The 20,941-nt window shown below is 37.3% G+C and overlaps 1 protein-coding gene across 2 annotated transcripts in view; it reads right to left on the bottom strand.

Annotated features, from left to right (window-relative positions):
* Nucleotides 1-20,368, bottom strand: part of NUP155 (nucleoporin 155kDa) — a 35,801-nt gene extending 15,433 nt beyond the window's left edge. Inside the window, exons 1-21 of one of the 2 annotated variants that reach the window (XM_009329437.1) lie at nt 20,239-20,362; nt 19,805-19,901; nt 18,590-18,660; nt 17,889-17,981; nt 16,916-17,082; nt 16,370-16,475; nt 15,734-15,807; nt 15,336-15,427; nt 15,106-15,203; nt 14,858-15,010; nt 13,874-13,974; nt 10,992-11,162; nt 9,815-9,925; nt 8,834-8,928; nt 7,256-7,344; nt 5,825-5,887; nt 4,683-4,745; nt 4,429-4,579; nt 2,893-2,959; nt 1,872-1,990; nt 1,561-1,664 (exon numbers count right to left, since the gene is read on the bottom strand). In XM_009329437.1, coding sequence (XP_009327712.1) covers nt 1,561-1,664; nt 1,872-1,990; nt 2,893-2,959; nt 4,429-4,579; nt 4,683-4,745; nt 5,825-5,887; nt 7,256-7,344; nt 8,834-8,928; nt 9,815-9,925; nt 10,992-11,162; nt 13,874-13,974; nt 14,858-15,010; nt 15,106-15,203; nt 15,336-15,427; nt 15,734-15,807; nt 16,370-16,475; nt 16,916-17,082; nt 17,889-17,981; nt 18,590-18,660; nt 19,805-19,901; nt 20,239-20,356 — 2,203 coding nt within the window. In that variant the 5' untranslated portion in view covers nt 20,357-20,362. Of the gene's footprint in view, nt 1-1,560; nt 1,665-1,871; nt 1,991-2,892; nt 2,960-4,428; nt 4,580-4,682; nt 4,746-5,824; nt 5,888-7,255; nt 7,345-8,833; nt 8,929-9,814; nt 9,926-10,991; nt 11,163-13,873; nt 13,975-14,857; nt 15,011-15,105; nt 15,204-15,335; nt 15,428-15,733; nt 15,808-16,369; nt 16,476-16,915; nt 17,083-17,888; nt 17,982-18,589; nt 18,661-19,804; nt 19,902-20,238 lie in introns of both variants that reach the window. The other variant, XM_009329438.1, reaches the window with a different exon arrangement.
* Between the last annotated feature and the right edge of the window lie 573 nt (nt 20,369-20,941).

The following is a 20,941-nucleotide window of genomic DNA, read 5'->3' as shown; positions in this document are numbered from 1 at the left end:
TAACTAGTGATAGGACAAGAGGAAATGGCCTCAAGTTGCACCAGGGGAGGTTTAGATTGGGCATGAGGAAAAATTTCTTTACTGAAAGAGTGGTTAAACATTGGAACAGGCTGGCCAGGGAAGGGGTTGAGTCACCATCCCTGGAGGTATTTAAAAGACGTGTAGATGAGGCGCTTAGGGACATGGTTTAGTGGGCATGGTGTTGTTGGGTTGACGGTTGGACTCGATGATCTTGGAGGTCTCTTCCAACCTTAACGATTCTATGATTCTATTTATGTCTTTACTTTTGAGTGCTTATAGTTCAGAAATGAGGCAGCAGTAATTATATTGTGTCATTTAGCAATCCAAAAGGGTTTATGGGCTTTGGAATGCGTACGAATGAAAAATAAAATTATTAAATGTCTACCAAATTCTACATAATGACTTTTTAAAACAAATTTACATTCACACTATTGAAAGTGAGCAGCACAGAAAAAGAAGTCAAAATCAAAACCCACAAGGACCAAAACCATCTTCAATTCTGTATACAGATCAGCAACGCTCCCCAACTTGCCCGCAAGTGCTAGGCAAAAGCTACGCTATAGGAGGACATGAGTTCAAATGGGCGCTGTGACAGGCCTTTTATTTCCAAAGTTTTGTAGACATTTCAGGGACTGTAGTATTGGCAACTTGTAGTACAGTATTTCTTTTTAATAGGAAAACATACTCACTTGTCTCACAAACGAACTGCTTAACAACTGCTATCCTGAACATATAAATGGGTGTGCAGCTACTAAGTATTGTAATGAGGAGATGAAACAATCTTATGAAATATGGAGAACATTAGGAAGAAAAAAAAAAGGAGAGTTAAGTGTGCAAAGAAACCTCTAGTTTTGTATTTCAGAATTGTCTGAATGGTGAAAATAAGAGGACATGTATCTACACAGAATTGAAATTTAATTCTTTGTATGAGAGAGAGAAGTTCAAAAGTGCTTTAAAGTTCAAGCACTTTTATTTTAGCTTAATAAATTGAGAGATAAAACTTGTGTTTTGCAGTGGCTCAAGACCACTAGATGTTACTGTGCTGAAATCCAGATTCTCTTCACAGAGAGATATTCTCCTTTGTGGACTGTTTTAATTAGTTGCAATATTAAAATTTTCAATATCAAACTGAAAGGTAACATCTGCAGCGTGTAACAAACGAAGTCTCTTGACACAGTCAGCCTAAAGGCTGGAATGTTTCTCTATCTAGATTTGATTTTCATTCTGGGTATATACTTCATCTCCAGTACAGTGGTATGTAAAAGATTCTTTCACATCAATGTCACTGTAGAAGCACTGCTCCTGATGGAACAGTATGATATGGTATGGAAGCAAAAGCAAGGTGCTAGCAAAGTTAGTTTCCAAACTACAGTGGCTTTTTCTGCAGAATGTATTATCAAGTATGGCATGTTGATTAATGTAAATTTGTATGGAAAAAAGGCATTTTTATTCAGAGGTCTTAAAAAACAAGAAAAGTGAGAAAGGCAACATCCAAATGCACCATTCCCTGATACTTTCTGTTCAAAAGTAATTACATACCATGATATTTCCTCTGGAGTTCTTGCTGGACTTGCTGAGAACTTCCACCATCAGGCCGCATGAAACCCAGCAGCCTCTGTTGCAGATTGGCTGGTGTGCTGAAGCTGCAATTCCAAAATAAAAAGAGATGTTAATATGATTACAAATACTGAATCTTTTAGAGAGAAAATCTAACAACTCATTTTTAGCATCTGAATAGTTGAAGCTGGAGACCATACATACACTTCAACTGAACACAGATACACATGGTGTAGTTTTTCAAGAGCTGGACATTAAATACCACTAGTAAAAGTTAACACAATGAATAATACCTTGGGTTTCCAAGGGCTCCTACTGTAGCAAACTGTGAATTTCTATCCAGAAAATCTTGTAAACCTTTTAGTTCTTGTAGCACACATTCCAGCACATGGGATGGAACACTGCTTTCTACCTGCAAAAGAAAGCAGACTTCTTTACAGAAAGCTTAGTTTCCAAACTTTTTTCCAAAAAATTTACAATTTTAAGCTAAAGCCACTACAAAGACAAACACAAAGAAGGTACAACAAATAAATAGCATAATAGTAATGCTATCGCTAGAACACAACATTATTATACCACAGTCTTTGAGGAGGGGGAACACATGTGAAGAGACAGTAGTCCTCTGAAGAGACACAGTATTCAAAATGCTACTTTCTTTGCCCCTCTGATAACCAAATCAGCTGTGTCTTACTATTTCCAACTCCAAACTAAAACAATGATTGAGCATTGCTAAGACACACAGTATAACTGCCAAGGTCTTCCAGAGTCTCCCAGTTACCTTATAACTGGAGGAGCAGAGCTCATGTAGCAGTTAATTTACACTGCTGAAATTACTCAGTTCAGGATTCTATTAACATCCACAGTCAGAAAAGATTTTGTTATTTTGATCATGGACAAAAAGTGAAACACGAAGATGTTAGTCAGGAAGATGCTGAAAATTTTTTTATGTCCTTAGATAACTGCAAAGTTTATCCTAACACACTAAAGCATTCTATTTTTAGGCTTTGTCTGGAGGGGGTATGCAGAAATGAAGGAAGTGCAGTCACTAAATATGGAGAAAACTGGCCATTGCCAATTAACGACAGAGATCAAATTACAGTTAGGTTTCTTAAAAAGTAACATTCAAAATAGTAGCTTAAAAAGATTTAAAACCTACAATTACTCCTTAGTTAAGACAGCAGCACTTAAGAAAACCTTCATATGACAATGACGGTTCTTTTCCTTATCAGTTTATAATTGGGAACAGAATTATAACAGGGCTTAAGACATATACTACAAGGAACTTTTAAAAATACAAAATAATTTTTTACATACTGCAACAACTTCTCGATTGCCACTTTTGAAAACTCTCTCCACAACTATACTGCCATCCCAAATATTTCTGCAACACAAAACAGTACTGTGTTAAAAGCCAAGTAATTTAAGCAAGTATTTTCGCAAGTCTTCTATGTATAATTTCTTAAGAAAGAAATGGTAATGCTTTTTACTTCAAGGTCTAAAATAAGGATTTAATTTGGATGAAAATTAAACATTCAAAAAAGTTACCACTATACCTATCTGAATGGTACATATACAGTAATTAACAAAATTTCAAATTTTAAAATTTCAACCAAATGAAGTTTGATGCTATCAAATACTTTAAATATAAGCCAATATTATTTTCTGGAAATATAGTGTAGGCAAACAAGTGTTATAACAAAAATTTCTTCCTGAACCAGCAAGCAGAGAGATGACCAACGTATGAAGAGCTCTGTTCTTGCTTGGGGTGTTGAGTAACACAGGACTCAACATGCAAGTAACAGACTCCTCTTTAGTCTTGCTTCATTGCTCTGATTTGAGCATTCTTTTTAAAGCTTCTTAACAGAAAAGACTTCAAGCCAGGACTTTGATCCTGTAAGTCCTTCTGCATTTCTATTTCACCCTTTAGTAGGAGTTTGAAACATACAGCTCATAGGTTTGAAAAATAAAACCGCAGTTTTCAGAGTTGTGCATATACGTTTGATTGCAGGATCAATGTCTAAGCAACTTTCCTGTCCTAGCCATTCATGGAATTTATGTCGTAGTTTAACCCCAGCCAGCAACTAAGCACCACACAGCCACTCAACTCACTGCCCCCCCCCGGTGGGATGGGGAGAGAATGGGAAGAGCAAAAGTGAGAAAACTCATGGGTTGAGATAAAGACAGTTTAATATGTAAGGCAAAAGCCACACACGCAAGCAAAGCAAAACAAGGAATTCATTCACTACTTCCCATGAGCAGGCAGGTGTTCAGCCAACTCCAGGGAAGCAGGGCTCCATCATGCATAACGGTTACTTGCGAAGACAAATGCCATCACTCGGAACATCCCCCCCTTCCTTTGTCTTCCTCCTAGTTTTTTATTGCTGAGCATGATGTCATATGGTGTGGAACATCCCTTTAGTCAGTTGGGGTCAGCTGTCCCAGCTGTGTTCCCTCCCAACTTCTTGTGCACCCCCAGTCTACTCGCTGGTGGGGTGGGGTGAGAAGCAGAAAGGCCTTGACTCTGTGTCAGCACTGCTCAGCAATAACGAAAACCTCTCTGTATTATCAACACTGTTTTCAGCACAAATCCAAAACACAGCCCCATACCAGCTACTATGAAGAAAATTAACTTTATCCCAGCCAAAACCAGCACAAAGTATTATTATTAATAGAGCTGTAAAGAGAACGTATTATATCAACAGGTACTTCATAAACACAACATAAAAATGCACTTTACTAATTTCAAGTTTAAATGCTATTAAGATAGAATTCACCACCTACAAGCATTAGGCAAAGAAAAACTATGAAACTAATTGAGTGACAGAATCTCTTTGTATACAAACACCTCACCCTATAATCCGAGCGAAATATATGCAGATGCCATTGTGTCTTCCAGAAAATACTATCTCGGGACCCATCATTCCACTAATAGATGTACCAGGGTGAGACATGGAATTCCCAGAAGGAAACATGGGAGTTGATACACTAGGAGGTTGTAAACCTAGGGTAAAAGTAGGTAAATATTACTCATCTGAATGCAAATAAAAAAGCCTAGTTGAAAAAAAATTTCTCCATTTCTCCAGCAAAGGAAAAGAAGGTGTCACCTTGCCCAGGTGTTGTCAAAAAACTAAGATTAGGATATGGACTATCAACAGTCAAGGGGGAACCTAAAAGGGAAAAGAAATAAAGTTAAGTTTGTTAAAAACAAAGAAACAAACAAAAAATCCAAACCAAAATATAACCCATAAAATCCCTGTGCAAAAGCAGCAAAGTTGTTAAATCAAGTACTTTAAAGGTAGAACCATTCCAACAACTTTTATTTATAGTTAAATACCAAACTGCACTCATTTCTTATCAACCTTTTGGTAAGTGAGCCAAATGGGTACGCTTCTTTCAAGAGCAGTTATTAAGCATTTTTTTCCCAGCATTCACGTGTTATTTATTGCACACCCTGCATTGAATGTCCACATACTTTTTCTTGTTCTTCACCTTCTGACTGCTCCCATTCCTGATATGTGCACCTATTCTCAAAGCACTCACTTTCAGTCATTTAGATCTTTTCAAAGAATATCAATTTTACCTTCAAAGCACTCAACTGAAAGAAACCGGTATTATGACTCTTAATTTTTATATAGGGCAGCTGGACAAACAATACAGCAACACTGTTAACTTGGAACATTCAGTTTGAGACTGTCCACAGCCTCAGATTCAGCTGTGAATACTCAACCCTTCTGCAAATTAAGTCTCAATACCTAACTTAAGGCCCCAAGATATGAGGAACACATATGGTCATCTACAAAAATGTCCATGTACCATCAGCATGTAGTAGGATATATCACAGAAAGGGCAAGAAAACTGGCACTCTGAAAATGTGGCTTTTATCAAAAAATCAGTCCTTGCCTTATTCACTACAGTTCTCTCAACTTGGCAACACACAACAGCGCCGAGGATAACGAAGTCCTTAACTAAACAGTGCCAATGCATTCTCAGAACACATTCTCCAGTGTGCCAAGCAAAGCACAAACTTGCAGAAAAGCAGCATGCAAATGCATGACTAGACTTTCAATAGTGAGAAAAAGAGGGAACTAAGTTAAAGGTGCCTGGTCTTTTAATGCTAACATTATTGTAATGTAGTTTCACATGCAAAATTTCAAGGCGTTTTAATCAATTTCTGTCAGCACTGTCTGACACCCGACATGGGACATCCACAATATCAGAATCTTAATTTCACATGACGGTTCTCTACCCTTTGAGCAAATGGAGTAAGTAGTGGCAGAGGAATGGTGCCATCTTCCACCTGGACCTGTCACTGAAGCAAAATGGAAACACGTGCTTTGAGACCAGGTTTCAAAAGAAGCATATATGACAGCAAATGATAAAAATATCCAAACATTTAAACTTGGGAAAAATACATTTACTTCTAAAAGGAGTCACCTTATTGATTACAGAGCTTCCTGTCTTTTCTCCCACACCTTACTTTAATTCTCAGTCTGCTCCTAGCACCCGTTCTCCCCATAGCTGCTGTCCTCTCTAATTCAGATTTAATTTTACATTCTTATGCCTTGCCTCAGCTCCTGCCCACATTGCTATTGTTCCACACCATCAGGCTTGGAAAGTGATGCCATTGATGCATTAAAAATAGCCACTCTTCCTAGTGTTTTAATACTAGTTAAGAATTCTGAAAAAGAGGGTCAACTGTTTTTCCAGAACTTTATCGCAGTTGAGCAATACTTATGAATTGCTTTCTCCAATACTTATGAATTTGGATATATGTCAAAATGGTAGTGAAGTGGAATTTCTTTGCATTCCAGGCAATCAAGTTTTTTCCCCGAAAGTCTGATGTGTAAAATTGAATGCCACATGTCAGATAAGGGTAAAGGATCATGGAAATTAATGAGTTCCTGATTAAAAAAAAATTAATTTAATTCAGTAATTCAATCAGAGTTCCAAATTCATCATTATTAATTTCTTTTTAAAAAAATCTTTAAGATCCGGAATCGAGTAACACATGTTAAGGGACAACTTCCTGAAGCAACTGTAGAAATGTAAGTGAATCTGAGTAATACAGAAGGGCCTCCACTCCAATAAGCATCAAGTTCTGAGGAGAAAGAATAGGGACTATTCTCATTTGCAGGTGGCACTGACAACCTAAGCAGAAACCAAATGTTGAAGCTAGAGATTTACAGGGTGAAGTCACTCCAAACGACTAACCCATTTCTTGATCATAATTTTTCTTTTCTTCTCATAAGCAGTATCTGCAGAGGTATGACAATGACACTGTAAGAAGATATACACTGTATTCTTACACTGTAAGACACCGTAAGACAACTCTGCTATAGCCACACAACAACCAAATAATCTTTGTAAAGTTTGAACTACAGTATTGATAAATTGTTCTCTGGCTGCTGAAGTGCCTCCGGCAGCAACAAGTGTATACCTTCTTCACATAATCTTAACAGATTATATGCAACATCCAGACATAGTTTAAGATCACATCACCCTCTCACTAAATCCAAAAATCACTCAAGAGAAATGGAAAAAACTCTGTAATTAATTAGCCAGTGAGTAGAAAATCAAGGACTATTTCAGACAAAAAGAACACAACTTGTGAGAAGACAAAATACAACATATTTAAGGATAAAAACCTGTCCAAAACCATGAAATACTTGCTACTTACTAGCAGGAATAGGAGAACCCAAAATAGGTCCAACATTGCTCGGAGGAGGCAGAGCTGACGGAAATCTCATTTGTGCTTCTCCACCATACCTAAAGTTTACATGCAAAGACAAAAATTCCTTACACTTCATATACAGTCCATTTAATTTTCATGTCTTTGAGAATTAAGAGCAATTTTGGGGTTCTTTTAAAATAGGGAATAAAAAAAACAGCATAACTTTTCAGAAGTATTTGTGACTGTATGATACTTTTGGCAGAAGAAAACTAATGGAATACATGTTATATGAAAAGCATTAACATACGCAATTGCAAAGGTAAGTTAGATGAACAACCAAGTATTTTTTTTGTGGGTAAGTTCTGTGGTGATATGATCAGGCTTTAAAGAGAAATTTACCAATCCTTAAAATTAGGCTTATGCTTTAGTATCTTTTTAAGGTTTGCCTCTGCAGGAAAATGGAAATAAGGACACAGTTGAGATGACCCATGCTTATCCTTCTATTTTGCACAAGTAATTTCTATCCATCTCTCTCCTATAGTGCTACATGAGCACTTTTGTTACATCTCCCCTTGCTAATACCCATCTCTCCAGAGTTGTCATCCACTTTTTCTCTCAGATTTTGTAATGTAATTGAGTTTAACAAAGAGCAACTATTCACAGCCTGCTGAGAATAGCTGACTCGATATAACACCTGCACAAGTTTTGGAAAAGAACAAGCAAGCTTTTGGAAACATAACACTTGAACCCTAGCACATAAAGTCAAGTCTGCACATTTTATCATCACTCTCAAAAGCTGTATCTTACCAAAACCTTTTTTTCCTCCAGGCTACATGCCCGGTGAAGACAGCCAAGAGACCCACAATATACCAACTTGTTTAAGGCAGCTAATTAAAATATACCTATCTGCACCATACCAAGGATATGCAGTACTTAAGATACACAGATGACAAATTAATCCTCCAGAGTGGAAGCCCATACTTGCTTACTCTGTTTGTAGTGGAAAAAACCAAACCAACAAAAAAAAACCCAAACAAAACATAACAAAAAAATCAACATCTGTGACCAAGAGCCATCAGGCCCTGTACAGGCTAAGTCCATTTGAATATAAATTTCCTTGGCGCAATGGTGAATAGCATAATTAACTACAATACGTTAAGAAAAAAACCCAAACCAAACTAAACCCAAAAACCCCACAAAAATTTAAAAATTTGTCTGTTTTTTTTTCCAGCTGTCTGAGTTGGTCTCATTAAAGATATTACTACATGCTGCACTTCAATGAACTGGGATACTGTGAAGATAAGTACATTTCAAGCAGATTAAACTACATTTTCAATAGCCTCCTCTACATGTGGAATACAAGCATCCAAGAGTGGAACTAACCAGAAATCACCATTACAGGAAGCTTCCTTTGTTGATGAGCCCTAAATTAGTGCAAAAGCATATGCCACCAGGTTTAACAGTCTGTGCTCATTTTAAAACAATGCTCACACAGGCAGCAGGTTAAAAAGCCTGTACGATTATTTAGTGGCTGTAATGATCCTGAGCATAATATGCAGAACAACCTACAGAATTGAAACTTACCTGAAGAACGCTCGAGTAGCCCAGGCAGATACTTCTCTATCACATGCAGCATTAGAACAGGCCAAGATAAGGCAAGTGGCACAGGCCTGATCCTCCTAGAGCATATTATACTATTAGTATGGCAGCTGATATCAAGTTGGTAAGAAACATATAGAAGTTATATAGCTCAATAACTACACAGTCATTTTATTTAGAAGGCAAGGAAACCAGCTCTTCCCAATTGTAGACAGGAAGTGAATCATAGTGAGGCATCCCACTGTAGCAGGTAAGTTTTTGTTACATACAGTTTTTGCAAACTCAGTACAATTGCTGGTCGGAAACAATCTCCATGTCTGTCACCTAATTATGACTAAGATTCATACAATTTCTACAGAAACGTAAGTTAAGATTGTGTTTGAAGAAAAAAACCTACACAAATAATGGTTTGCAGATTCTAATGGCATGTTACAATATCACTTAGTATGTCCTATCAAAGCACAAGAGAACAGATTACAGTGAACATTCACTACAGATATTAATCAGCACTAGTCAAATTAAAATCGTAATCCACGATAGCTTCCTTCCTGCTTGTCTGTTATTTATCTTAAACAAAAAAATAGACCAATTATACACATTTCTACTGGCCTTCCAAATGTAAAAACCTCTTGTAGTGGTAGGAATTTAACTTTTTTAGAAACTTTTCCTCCCCTGCACTTAGATGAACTTCCTTCCTAAATAAGAACTGCATTATACTTCTGCGTACAAGACATAAGAATTTCAGGGAAAGTGAATTACACTTCCATTTTTAGATATCATAAAATGAGAAGTTATTTCTCATCATACAATCTTGTTTTATGTAGACAATACAGGAGGAAAAGCTAATACTAAATGAAATGTTAACTAGAAGTTTATAGCAACAACAAAAAGATGCTAAAGGAAGTGATTAGATTTACATAAATATAATAAATCTTCCATTTTTCATAACAAGTCAAAAGATCTTACCTGATGCAACTTGAAAAATCTTTCAATCTCTTCTCCGTCTCCACCTATATTGCTAACAAGCAGATGCCGCAGCTGATCAACAGGTCTGAGTTTATGAAACATAAAGCTCCCCTAAAAGTAACCCAAAATAAGTTAGAATAAAGTTGTCTTTACTCTGGCCACCCCAACACCCCTTCCCCACACTGCTTATCTTTAGCATTCTGAATTTTCCTTTGTTGCACTGTTGGATCAAAGTATAATGGGAATGGTGCCTAAAGCCCAGTTCCCATTCACAAGCAGAAAATTCCCTAGAGTCTAGGAAAAGCAGGAAAGGTACTGCAATGGCTATAAATTCTCCATAAACCGAGTTAATTTTGCTGTTCTTAGCCTAACATGAAGCATACAATACAAACATATAGCAAGGATATACAGAAAAGAAAGGCTTTATGCATCTTGCAAATCCTCAAAACTGCCTGGAAAAAAAAATGCTTGAAGAATTCAGGATCAAGGGCATGGTAAGACTCTACACTCAATCATCTTGCCTGCATTCATACTAACTACTGGAGAGGGTCCGATTAGTGCCTTTAACAAAACAGCTGCCATTAAACAAATGCAGGTTGAGTCTAGAGGTTGCAAGACATTAATGATTAAACATTTCTTCTTTAAAACTGCCTATTGGTTAAGATATTAAATGCCCTAAAATATTGCTAAATGTAATCAGAAAAGAGAAGTAGGGAAGTTGATTTATTTTCTTTTTATAGGTTTTGTTTTTTAAAACCCTTTCAAAAAAACCTTTTGGGACTTCTTCTATGACAAAGAAGAAATTATTTATTCAAATTTCAACTACCAACAGTATTTACTCAAACTATATTTTCTGGGCAGCCAGTGTCTGTTTCAATTTCATATAATCATGAGTATCAAGGTTAAAGGAACTTCTGAGATGATCTGTATCTACAGGGGTCTCTGGAGACCAAGAAAAGTTACTATTACACTGCGCAAGAGAAGCTGGCCCAATAGCTTTGAGTAAATTTAAAATAGGTACAGATGGTTTCAGCAATCTTCTTCCTTATTCCTTTTTATGTTCAGAATATAATCCTTAAAGCATATCCAAAATGAATAAACATTTACAGGTTTAGATCAGTCTTCCAACTTTATACTTACTCTTCTGATTTCCTATATTAAGAAAAGTAATACTCACCTGGGCTGAAAGCAGAAGAAACTTCTTAGGTGGCAGCATGTGTTGCTGCACAACAACAGGTGAATCAGTTATTGGAATAATGTCTTTATTTAGGGGTGTTACAATCTTCTGAACTTTAAATTCATCAATAGCAGAAAGAGCCCAGGAATGTCCATCAACACGGGTGGTCATCTGAACAGATAAGATATTATCCAAAGTTTGGTAACAAACATGGATTTTGCACATCCACAGTGATATTTTACTGTTTACCATTTAAAATTACACAGAATAGAATCTACCCTTGATACAAGACAACCCAAAGAAAATTATCAAGTTCTTGTATTGTCCAACAGAAGGTTGCTACTGAATTTACAGCTATATATATACTGCTGCTTTTGGGAGACAGGGAATAATTACAGAATCATAGAATAGTTTGGGTTGGAAGGGACCTCTAAAGGTCAGCTAGTCCAACCCCCCTGCAATGACCAGGGACGTCTTCAGCTAGATCAGGTTGCTCAGAGCCCCGTCCAACCTGACCTGGAATGTTTCCAGGGACGGGGCATCCACCACCTCTCTGGGAAACCTGTGCCAGTGCTTCACCACCCTCTGTGTAAAAATTTCTTCCTTATATCTAGTCTAAATCTACCCCCCTTTAGGTTAAAACCATTCCCCCTTGTCCTGTTGCAACAGGCCCTGCTAAAAAGTCTGTCCTGGTCTTTCTTACAAGCCCCCTTTAAGTACTGAAAGGCTGCAATAAGGTCTCCCCAAAGCCTTCTCTTCTCCAGGCTGAACAACCCCAACTCTCTCAGCCTCTCCTCATAGGAGAGGTGTTCCAGTCCTCTCTGATCATTTTGGTAGCCCTCCTCTGGACTCACTCCAACAGGTCCATGTCTGTCCTGTGCTGAGGGCTCCAGAGCTGGACACAGTACTCCAGGTGGGGTCTCACCAGAGCAGAGTAGAGGGGCAGAATCACCTCCCTCGACCTGCTGGCCACACTTCTTTGGATGCAGCCCAGGATACGATTGGCCTTCTGGGCTGTGAGCGCACATTGCTGGCTCATGTCCAGCTTTTCATCCACCAGTACCCCCAAGTCCTTCTCGGCAGGGCTGCTCTCAATCCCTTCATCCCCCAGCCTGTATTCATACTGGGGGTTGACTCCGACCCAGGTGCAGGACCTTGCACTTGGCCTTGTTAAAACTCATGAGGTTCACACGGGCCCACTTCTCCAGCTTGTCTAGGTCCCTCTGGATAGCCGTCCCTCAGGCATGTCGACCACACCACTCAGCTTGGCATCATCTGCAAACTTGCTGAGGGTGCCCTCGATCCCACTGTCTATGTCATTGATGAAGATATTAAACAGTACTGGTCCCAATATGGACCCCTGCGGGATGCCACTCGTCACCAACCTCCATCTGGACATTGAGCCGTCGACCACTACCCTCTGGATGCGACCATCTAACCAATTCCTCACCCACCGGACAGTCCACCCATCAAATCCATACGTGTCCAGTTTAGAGAGAGGGATGTTGTGGGGGACTGTGTCAAAAGCCTTACAGAGGTCCAGATAGGCGACATCTGTAGCCTTTCCCATGTCCACTGATGTAGTCACTCCATCATAGAAGGCCACCAGGTTAGTAATATATTGCTTCTTTTGGGGAACAGGGATAGTGTTTTGTATTTAAGTGTAAAACAACTTGCAAAGTGGGATCCTTTAAAGCTGCTACAACATAAATAGCAACAATCTGCTAACCATATCAGAACTAAGTACCAAACGTATCATGAATTTAAATTGTTTCTTAAAGAATCAAAAATGTTGCAACTGAATCATAAAGGTTTACAAGACTTTCACAGTTGGCAGCAGTACTTCAAATATAACTCGAGAAGAGACATATGGTAGTGAAGACATTCCAGAAAACTATGTATGCTAAGAAGGAAGAACAGCTGCTCAAGAACAGGCTGCAGCTTTGTTTGGGTAACCTAGCTGTCTGTTGCTGTCAAATGCCTTGGAAAAAAGAGAGAGGTCAGCACTTAGGAAATGTATGTGTAAGTTTTTGCAGGGAAGGGATCTGGAGTAATTATAAAGCTCCTTTGTAAGTTATTAAAACAGCAGATAAATTAAAACCTGACTGAAACTTTTAACTTATACAGTCTCTCCATTCACTCCAACTCTACTACTGCTCCTCCAATAATACTATTTTTGACATGTCACTCCTCTACTTCAGCAGAAGACTTCAGACTTCCTTCAGAGCTGGAATATATGAAATATTCCCCCTGAACTGACGCATAAGGCAACTAACCCCTTCCAAACCCCTCTTACAAACCCATTTATGAAACAATTAGGAAAAAGAAAATCAGGGGGGAAAAAAATGAAATAATGAAGAGATTAATCATTAATCAAGCTTACATGTGTGAAATTTAATGAAGACATGGCATTTCAGTTTAAATAAAGAAACCCAAAGTCTCTAGCGCCTACATTTCAAACAATCTTTGCCAAATTTTATCCTCATCAAACACCACTATGGACTGTGGACCATGTCTTCCTGTGCTTGTGCACAATATGCAGCATGCTATAGACAACAATATTTTCAAATATGTTAATTAGAAGTCAAGTCTTAGAAGTCAAGGCAATTGCTTTTGATACATAGCTTACATCAAGCTAGAAAGTATGGCTGAACTAGGAATTCCTACTAAGAGCTCAGTTCCCATTCACTGACTGAACTGCCCACTATTTTTTTTTTTCTTTGAAGCGTATCGATTAGTAGCTTTGTGTTTCCAAACTCCTCATGGAAGTTATCTGTGAACTACCCATTTCTTGCAGATAGTATTATTCAAGTACCTGTTACCAGAAAGGAAAAAACAATATCTAGATTCCACCAAAATTGTATATAAGTTTGCTTTAATACCTGTGTTTCCATCATTGGCTTTTGAAAAGGGAAAGAATCATGATTGATACACCACAGGATGTCATTATCCTCATTTTCTGAAGCTGCCATCAGCAGCACCCCTAGCAAGAACAGCGATATTAAGTTTGTATTAGAAGCAATAATCATGCATTAGATGCAAATTCATTAATTCATTCCTTATTTAGCAAAAATCAATCTTTAAGTCCTAATCATACAATTGGAACAGCAAATAATATCTCCTGAGTTTGTATGTCATAGGGTTTTTCAGAAGGTCAGTTGAAAACCATTTGCCACCTACTCTAAAAGGTACAAACAAAAATGCGTGTAAAATAGGTAGAACATGCCTCAAAAATGAGATGTTTAAAGAGATCATGGATGAAAAAACATCCGGAAATTACTTCAAGGATAAAAATCAGTATGTATGACTAAAAGGGTCAGTAACGTAGAGACATCCCCCCCCATTTCTGCAGCACTTTTAAAAATTCAGCCTACAATCAGAAGTGACATAAAGCTGGAACCATCTGGCAGCTGTTTGGTATCTTATATGGTATCAGTAGCTAAAGGAGTTAAAAAATAAAGAACAGTCAGCACACGCTAAACTCAGCATGAGAGGCATTAAATAGGTAAGAAGCCTATTCTATCCCCTGCTTTCAAGAACTAATCACACTAATGGCTAGAGACATGTAGGCGAATTTGACCACATTAAATCCATTTTATGGGGAGAGAATAAAAGGTTGATCAACACATGAACAGAGTTCTCTGCTCAAACACTGCACCTTGCAGAAGAACTAAATTCTGAACAATATGACAACCTTCCACTTCCAAAAACTCTCCCATTAACACACAGAAGCCATGCTTAGTTCTGTTATACCCACTGCTTCAAGCTCCCCAATGTAAAAACAGTGTGATAGTGACTGTCACAAAAAAAAATAAAAAAAAAAAGAAAAAAGGTCAATCTCATCTGAGCCATGTTCCACTGCTTACCTTTGCTATAAAGAGCTCTGTGAACCTTTGCGGGCTTCTCCACATTAGAAGAAGCTGAAAATCCAGGAGGCAAACGGACATGAACCAAGGTTAACATGGAGGGACGTGCTGTTGGATGCTTAAATTGTGAAGTACTAAAATACAGTCGGACACCTGAACAAGAGATTAAAAAAGGTCACAATTTTGCTAAACTGTGCAGATGCCATTTATCAGTTTAAAAGGTGGGGCAATTAGCATTGCTTTCTTACCTGCATGTGTGATTGCTAGTAGTTGACAGTCTATGGATTCAGAATTTTCAATCACTGCTATTTGAACAATAGGCTTAAATACAGAACGATCTATTGTTCTAAAAAACAAAATGAAAAAACCCCATACACTCTCAACCCGAAGAAATAAGCAAATAACATTCTTCAAAAATATAGCATGAAACTATTGGCCTTAAAGGAACCCTCTTACATTATAACTATCATAAATATACCTGGCAATGCTCCCAGCAGCAGAAACTATAGCATTTTGTGAAAGAGAAGTAACCCTGGTCATTCCTTGACCATCTTGTCCCAAATCGTAAACCTGCAATTCAATAATACAGCTTAGTGATTTACGGTTGAATTAATTCATACAGCCTGAGCTATCAAGCAGCAACTCAAACCCTATTTTTATTTCATCCTCATGTTTCCCTATAATTGAGGGGAAGATCAAAAGGCTACTCCTTCCTCAGAAGAAAGCATCTTAGGTCTTCAGCACACACTTTGTTACAAAAACATAAACTGAAATAATACCCGGACATACCTACAGAGATTCCCAGATACTGAGGAAAACTTAAAGTTATATACACTTTAGTAACACAGCCAACAGTCATTAGAAGAAGTCACATACTTGCAGTACTCCTTTTTCTGAGCGGGTGTGTAAGATATTTCGAGAGTTGTCAATGGCGATTTGGACTACAGGATCTGGGGAGGTGGCGGGGGGAAAAGAGAGAACCAGCAAATCAACACTGGATTTGGTGAAAACAAGTTTAAGGCAGAGTATCTATAAAATAATTAGTTGTAAGTTAACAAAAACCGCAGGAGTCCCACACAGGACTCCTACCGGAACTGATTTAAAACAGCAATCAATTTCACACAATTATTAGTAAACTAAAAAAAAAAAAAAAAAAACAGGCAAAAAATTGTATAATAATTTCAAATTAATTTTTCACTAAACAGTGAAACAGAGTAAAATTATTTACTTAAAGATTCTACTGTTTGCAGTGATCCCACTAAGCACGTATTAATTTTGTACTACGGAACACTAACTTTAGTCATAAATGTCAAACTTTCCAGGCTTTGGTATCTATATCCTGAACTAGACACACAAACAAGTGACCTGATTTTTATAATCATCAAGCACTGCAAGTTTCATTGACAATAACTAAATGCTCTGAATGAGGAAACTATTCAGTCTGACTTCTTGGTAGTATTATTTAAAAGGTTACATTAAATTATTGGGCAAATCTTTAACATCAGTACTTACCATCCTCTGAGAATGTGAACTGTAGCAATGAAGGAATAAGGAAAGACAGCGCACTCTTTGAATGATTAATTTTTCTACAGCGCTGGCTGAACCAGCCTGCTTCAGCCTACAATTTAAAACAAATACAGCGTTGAAAAACAAAACAAAACCCAAAGTAGTAGTTATATTAAAAAAGTCGTTAATAGGACAAGTATGAAAACAAGTAAAAATCTAACTACCCACCACTGATTTAATTGAAAAAGTATGTACTATTCTATTGAAAGAAATAGGTGATCATTAAAATGAAAATTTTACATAAAAAAGAGTGCAGGATGTCACAATTTTAATTTTATTTTGAAGTTGACCAAAGCTGCGTTGCTATTCCTCATATAATTACTACTTCTTTAAAGAAAACGCATATGACGTCAGAGCTGTCGGGCAACCAAGCCATGTTACATAATTATGGAAGAAAAAAGACGGCAGACCTGAGATGTTTTAGAACTCTTAGTGCCTACATCCCACAACCATGAAACAATAAAAATGCCTGTGTGTAAAACCTATAGTCACCTGGTATGCTACTTCATATAAGCAGCCATCTTTTCCAGCCAGAAAGATACGCCCGTTATCAGTGGATGTTATTGCCAGAATGTAAGTATTGTCAGTAGGGAGCGAATAGAGAGGGTCTGGTAGCAGCTGCATTCCGCCAGACATACTGTCATTGAGCGATCCAGTACCTTTAAATAAATAAACAAGTAAATAAATAAACCCTCTCTAGTTTTTAAGTTGTTCTAATAAATAGTACAGGTCTGTGACAAGAAGCATTTTGGAAAATGGGAAAAATTACAGCAAATTTCATAATTACTAAACATATTCTGGAATAGCTATTCTCCAAAGTGAACTGCAGAGTAACAAATCTTCTGGTTTTAAAAAAAGTAAAGTAAATTCTCGGTATAAGTTTCCAAGTAAGGAAATGCCATGTTTTTAATTTCTATACTTTGTCATCTCCTCTAAATCACAACAAGTCTAAAACACAGATTTCTACTTTTTTTCTCTTTCACATCAAGATAGTATAAAAAGAGAGCAAAAAATTGTAATCCTCTCACTTTCTCCAAACAATTCTGTATTTTCTCTATTAATATATATGGCATAAAAAAAAGTTACCAGGTTCTCAATTTCTTTGGCTGGAATACAAATGCCAACCAGGTTAATGAACTCTATTCACCAGTTCCAAGATTCATGCCCATCTCTTCTCTCCCCCTCCAACATGCTGTTTAACAGGAGTACCTGTTTCAAAAGCTCTTTTCACGTTAAACAGGTGAATAATACAACTCCATGCTCCTATGGGAGTCCAGGATCCAGCAAGTGCACACCCCATATAAATTATTTCCCCCTGACTGTAACATGATTTAAAAATTAGCAAGGCGCTTAGCACATGGTCTTGTTTTCCTTTTTTTTTTTTTTAATTTTTTAAATGGTTACTAACAAAACAGCCATGTATACTTGTTAATGCACAACTGAGAATGAGGGAAGAGAGAATTACCTGCTTGTATATTAGCACAACTGAGCCCTAAAATCACAATATCCACGGGGGTAGCCAGAACAAGTAAGTGTCGTACATGAGGCTGGAAGATACCTAAAGAAGGGGAGAAAATAAAATCTTTGTTTGCAGCCAACCTCTCAGATCACAATGATGTATCCAATGTATCCACTGTAAAGACACATTGACTGATTAGAGGGAATAGTCATGTTTAAGACCTAATGATCTATGAAACTCTAGAATTAGAAAGAAGTATTCAGTCAGCAGTTCAGCTTCCAGTTCGTGAAATACAGGATCTTTAAAATGACATTTTTCTTATAAACGTGCTTCTTTTAAATTCAACTCTATTTCCAATTCAACTTTGACTTCAATGTTATCTAAGCAGTAGCCACCAAAAGAACTGGGAGGGCTAGAAACCAGGATCTCATGGAAGTTATCACTTGAATGTGTAAATTTATAAACAGTACAAATGTTAAGAGTATGATGTGGCAAAAAAATGCAAGCTTATCAGTGTAAATGATTGTTAAACTATACATTATTTTTGGCTTGTAATTAATTTCATAATGTTTCTAAAAACAAAACAAACCCATGTATCTTGTGTATACATACATACACACACAGAAAACACAGATTTTCACATATGTATATATAAAAAAACCATATAAGTAACTGCCTAATTCTAGTCACTGTCATATATTCCTTACCTCCTTTCGGCTTTACAAGACCCACTGCAAGAATAGTTTCACTAAGGCCATCAAAATAAGCCAGATCTCCCCTGTCAACAAACAAGAAAAAAAAACCCAAACCTGCATAAAACTTGTCACATAGTATCACGTAATAACAAAGTAAATAAAATCAGGTTTTGTATCTTTAAAAATTATTAATACTTATTGTAATACTCTGAAGCCACCTACATGATCTGCTTTGGGTGAAAGCAGGTCCAGCAGAATGGAATGACAGAGAAGTTTCACAGCAAAATTATATAGGCAATCATTTGAGCTGCTTGGAGCCCCTATAGCTGAGTTTCAAACCCGAAACCCAACTGGGGAATTTTATATTTTGGATTTTGTTAATTCATACAGTTTACTCTGAATTACATAATGCAGCACCTGCAATGCTGATTAACATCAAGAGGGAGGAACTTACAGTTTCCCCATGAAAATTATCTAAAGCAAGAATTCCAAACCTCCTCCCCAGCACGTTATAATTAACACCATGCAGTGTTGTTTTGTTGGGGAATGTATTTAATACACTATGACACAATGTAAATGTATGGATAGGAGCCATGTGAGCCACAATCTGAACTTTAGTCTTCTTAGGAAATGCGACAAAACGTATACAGCAATTCTTACTAAAAGAGTTCTTACTATATAGGCAAATAAAGAAGCAAACCTGCAAATTATAAACATATCACTGCCATTTGAAAATATAATGAAATTATATTCAGATTTATGCATCCTTAAAACAAGCTAGGCAGGAGAGCTTCAATCACAATACTTCAAAGTATTAATGCTGTATTACTTACCCTTGTGGGAATGATTGGCCACTGTACATGCATCAGAGGACTTACTGAATCTACTTAGAAAAGTTAGGCCATTATTATAATTTTTTTCTACTTTTTTTGGCATAAGCAAAGCCCTAGCACAAATACAGTAATAACTTTAGGATATTAGCTATGTCTGACCCTAAGCAAATGCACTTTCCTTTCTTTCCTCTCTAGATGACTTGGCAGCAATATTACTAACTCTTAAAAATCCTTAAACACTTATTAAAGTTTTAGTAAAACCTAAAAGGAATCAAGGTAAGTTAAACTGAATAGCACACCTCTGTGCTACCAGTAAACAATCTCCCACTACTGCTATCACTTAATTCCAGTACAATACCAATCAAATATAATCAGAAACGTGTTCTCTACATACCCATCTTCATAGTTCCACATAAAAATGTCACTGTCAATGGTCAGCCAAGCTCTGCTGATTTCCGGAAATACTCCCATCATACAATTGCACTGCATATCTGAAGCACTGCTGATGTAAGAACTAAATGCTTTTTGGCTAGCAAAGGCAAAATCCCCTTCAGAACATTTAAAAAAAAATTGATATTACTTTATATACAGTAGTACACAAACTAGTACCATAAACATTCTAAGTTCTTCATACAGAAACTAATTCCACCAGCAACTACACAAATGGACCTTGTTACCACTTGGAGCCTTATGAAGGGAACGTGAACAATATCAAAGTTCATTACTGGGAGTCTGACAGAAAGATTGGGGAAGAAGATTATGGAACAAAAAAGTTTGTTTCTAATATATGACTTACACAACCTAACACGTTATTTTTCATAAGGATACGTCCAAACTGCTCCACTAGCTCTGGGGGAAGTGGGACTCTGCGGACTGAGCTGATCTCTGGAAGATTAGGTATTGACAGCAAACCTGGTCCTTGCAAAGGATAATCCATATCAGACATACCAGAAACAGTAGGGCTACCTGCAATTAAGAACAACAAAAAAAGATTAGACCTCTTATAAAACATGAGAAATCTACAAAAAAAGGCTTATATTCTCTTTCTCTATCTTTACCTGATTGTTTCCTGATCTGTGAAATCTAAATTAGACTAATGTGCATTTCCCATTTTACTTTAGATGAATAATACAGGCCTTCAGACTGTGTAGAAAGAAATGCCTTGATACTGCAGAAACTTTAAGCATATGAATACCACTACTCACAAGATACGTGTGAACAAAGGTTTCTGTAGGAGCAGGACCATAAACAATAAACCTAAACCTCTAATAAGACATGGGCAAACAGATCTGCAAACTCTTACAATAACTCATCTGAACCCCAGCCTACTCTTTACCCCATTTTTACTGTGATACCCTCCACTCCTTTTTTCATTGTATGGCCAGACATTAAATATGCCACATGAACAAGCCAGGAGCGTGTTCCTTCACCTAGAAAAGCTGATCTGTGCTCCCAGAATCAAGTTAAAACACCCATATACACCCATTATTTTATGTGATATGTATCCATGATGCTGCTAGGGCAGTTACAC

The sequence above is a fragment of the Pygoscelis adeliae genome, unplaced genomic scaffold (genome assembly GCF_000699105.1).
Source record: "Pygoscelis adeliae isolate BGI_AS28 unplaced genomic scaffold, ASM69910v1 Scaffold47, whole genome shotgun sequence".
In the NCBI taxonomy this organism is placed as follows: domain Eukaryota; kingdom Metazoa; phylum Chordata; class Aves; order Sphenisciformes; family Spheniscidae; genus Pygoscelis; species Pygoscelis adeliae.
This window is presented reverse-complemented; position numbering and strand designations above follow the sequence as displayed.